We start from the raw sequence: 2,234 nt of genomic DNA on the forward strand, positions 1-2,234 counted from the left end.
AGAATGATGAGGGCAACAAATGTACATATGTGCTTGACACAATGGATGGATGTATGGATTGTGATAAGAATTGTATGAGCCTCCAATAAAATAATTAAAAAAACAAATAAACAAACAAACAAAAAAAGAGATGTCTTCCAGCCAAACTGTAGAATGATAAATTATTATCACAGTTTTTATAAATCTTCCCTTTTTATTTTACTAGAAACCTTCTGAAATTTGTTTTTTTTGACCTGTAAAATGCATTTTTAATTAAATATTTAAATTACTGAAACACCTAATATAGAAAACTCTAATTGTGGGACTAGCATGTCACTTGTATCATACTACCCCGTACACATTTTGTTCTGCTTAATATTTCTCAAGACCAGCTAAGGATGTAAGTATCTTCACGGTATTTCTTGTTTAAGAATGGCTTTTGCATGGGATCTGAGGAAAGCATTTACTGTATCTGGTTTGACGTGGTCTTATTTGGTGTCCTATGAAGGCAGGCTGGAATAGAAGTAAAAGATTTTGGACGGAGTTGGAGGAGTGGCGTTGCCTTCCATTCAGTTATCCACGCAATTCGCCCCGAGCTAGTGGATTTGGAGAAAGTGAAAGGAAGATCTAATAGAGAAAACCTGGAGGAGGCTTTCACTATCGCTGAAACAGAACTGGGGATCCCAAGACTACTAGATCCTGAAGGTGGGTTGAATAATTGTTGGCTGTGGGACATCTCGTAACAGTAGGTTTGTGTGTCTGAAACCCAGAAATTAGATGACTTGCCCGTCTCCAGTACAGGCGAGAAAACAGCAAGAAGAAATAGCCTCTTCCTTCACTGATATTTTGGATAAAATTGGGCGACATATTTGGAAGCAAAATAAAGCTCTAAACAGCACGTTGGCATTGGGGGCACCAGCCAAGCAAATGATTTATTATATATATGTGAGGGTTGACGGTAGAGTTTTTAGAGGTATGTGTGTGATGGGAGGTGTCATAGGATAAAATAATTAGCTCTGTAATTAAAGCTAGCGCATACAAAATGATAGTAATTCAAGAATTTACTCTTTAAAAATGCCAGTCTTTCAGAACTTAGAAACACTGACAACCATACAGAGTGCTTTGATTTCCACCAGGCTAATAGCAAACCTGGTGTTAGGTGTCTTAAAGTCGGTTCCGGCTCATAGTGGCCATGTGCACAACCAAATGAAACTGCTCAGTCCTGTGTGATCCTCACAGTTGTTCTTACATTTGAGGCCCTGGTTGCAGCCCCTTGCCCATCTATCTTGCTGGGAGTCTTCCTTTTTTTGGCTGCCCCTGTACTTTACCAAGCATGATGTCCTTCTCCAGGGACTGGTCTCTCCTGACAATGTGTCCAAATTACGTGAGACAAAGTCTCACCATCCTTGCCTCTATGGAACATTCTGGCTGTATTTCTTCCAAGCCACATTTGTTAGTTCTTCTAGCAGTTCATGAATGTTCACTATTCTTCTCCAGCACCACAAATCAAATGCATTGATTCTTCTTTCAACTTCCTATTCAATGTCCAACTTTCCCATGCCTATGAGGCAATTGAAAAAAACACGGCGTCGCTTGGATCAAGCATAGCTTTCTCCTCTAACATCCTTGCTTTTTAACACTTTAAGATGTTTCATACACCAGATCCACCCAATGCAATGTGTTGTTTGATCTCTTGACTGCTACTTCCATGAATACTGATTGTGGATCCAAGAAAAACAAAACTTCTGACAACTTCAATCTTTTTGCTGTCTATCACGATGCTACCTCTTGGCCCAGTTGTGAGGATTTTAGTCTTCACATGGAGTTGTAATCCATCCTGAATATGACAATCCTTCATCTTCATCAGCAAGTGCTTCACAGCTTCCTTACTTTCAGCAAGGGTATGTCATCTGCATATTTCAGGTTACTAATAAGCCTTCCTCCATCCCGATGCCACATTCCTCTTCACCTAATCCAGCGTTTCTGATTATTTGCTTAGCATGCAGATTGAATAGGCATGACATCCATTATTATTAACTATTGTTTTTAATCCCAATTGTTTTTTTTATCATTTTATTAGGGCTCATACAATTCATCACAATACTTGATCTATTGTGTAAAGCACACCTATACAGTTGCTGCCCTCACCATTCCCAAAATTCGCTTTCCTCTTGGGTTCCCGGAATCAGCTCATTTTCCTTTTCCCCCCTCCCCCTCCCTCCTTACTCCCCCTCCCCCATGAACCCTTAATAATT

General features: G+C 39.7%; 1 protein-coding gene across 1 annotated transcript in view; it reads left to right on the top strand.

Moving 5' to 3' along the window:
• LOC115871020 (nesprin-1-like) overlaps positions 1–2,234 on the top strand; it is a 196,492-nt gene that overhangs the window by 116,505 nt on the left and 77,753 nt on the right. Inside the window, exon 6 of the mRNA XM_045294562.1 lies at positions 488–684. Coding sequence (XP_045150497.1) covers positions 488–684 — 197 coding nt within the window. The remainder of the gene's footprint in view (positions 1–487; positions 685–2,234) is intronic.

The sequence above is a fragment of the Echinops telfairi genome, unplaced genomic scaffold (assembly GCF_000313985.2).
Source record: "Echinops telfairi isolate 266 unplaced genomic scaffold, ASM31398v2 ScPeMD7_3533;HRSCAF=4204_0, whole genome shotgun sequence".
Lineage (NCBI taxonomy): Eukaryota > Metazoa > Chordata > Mammalia > Afrosoricida > Tenrecidae > Echinops > Echinops telfairi.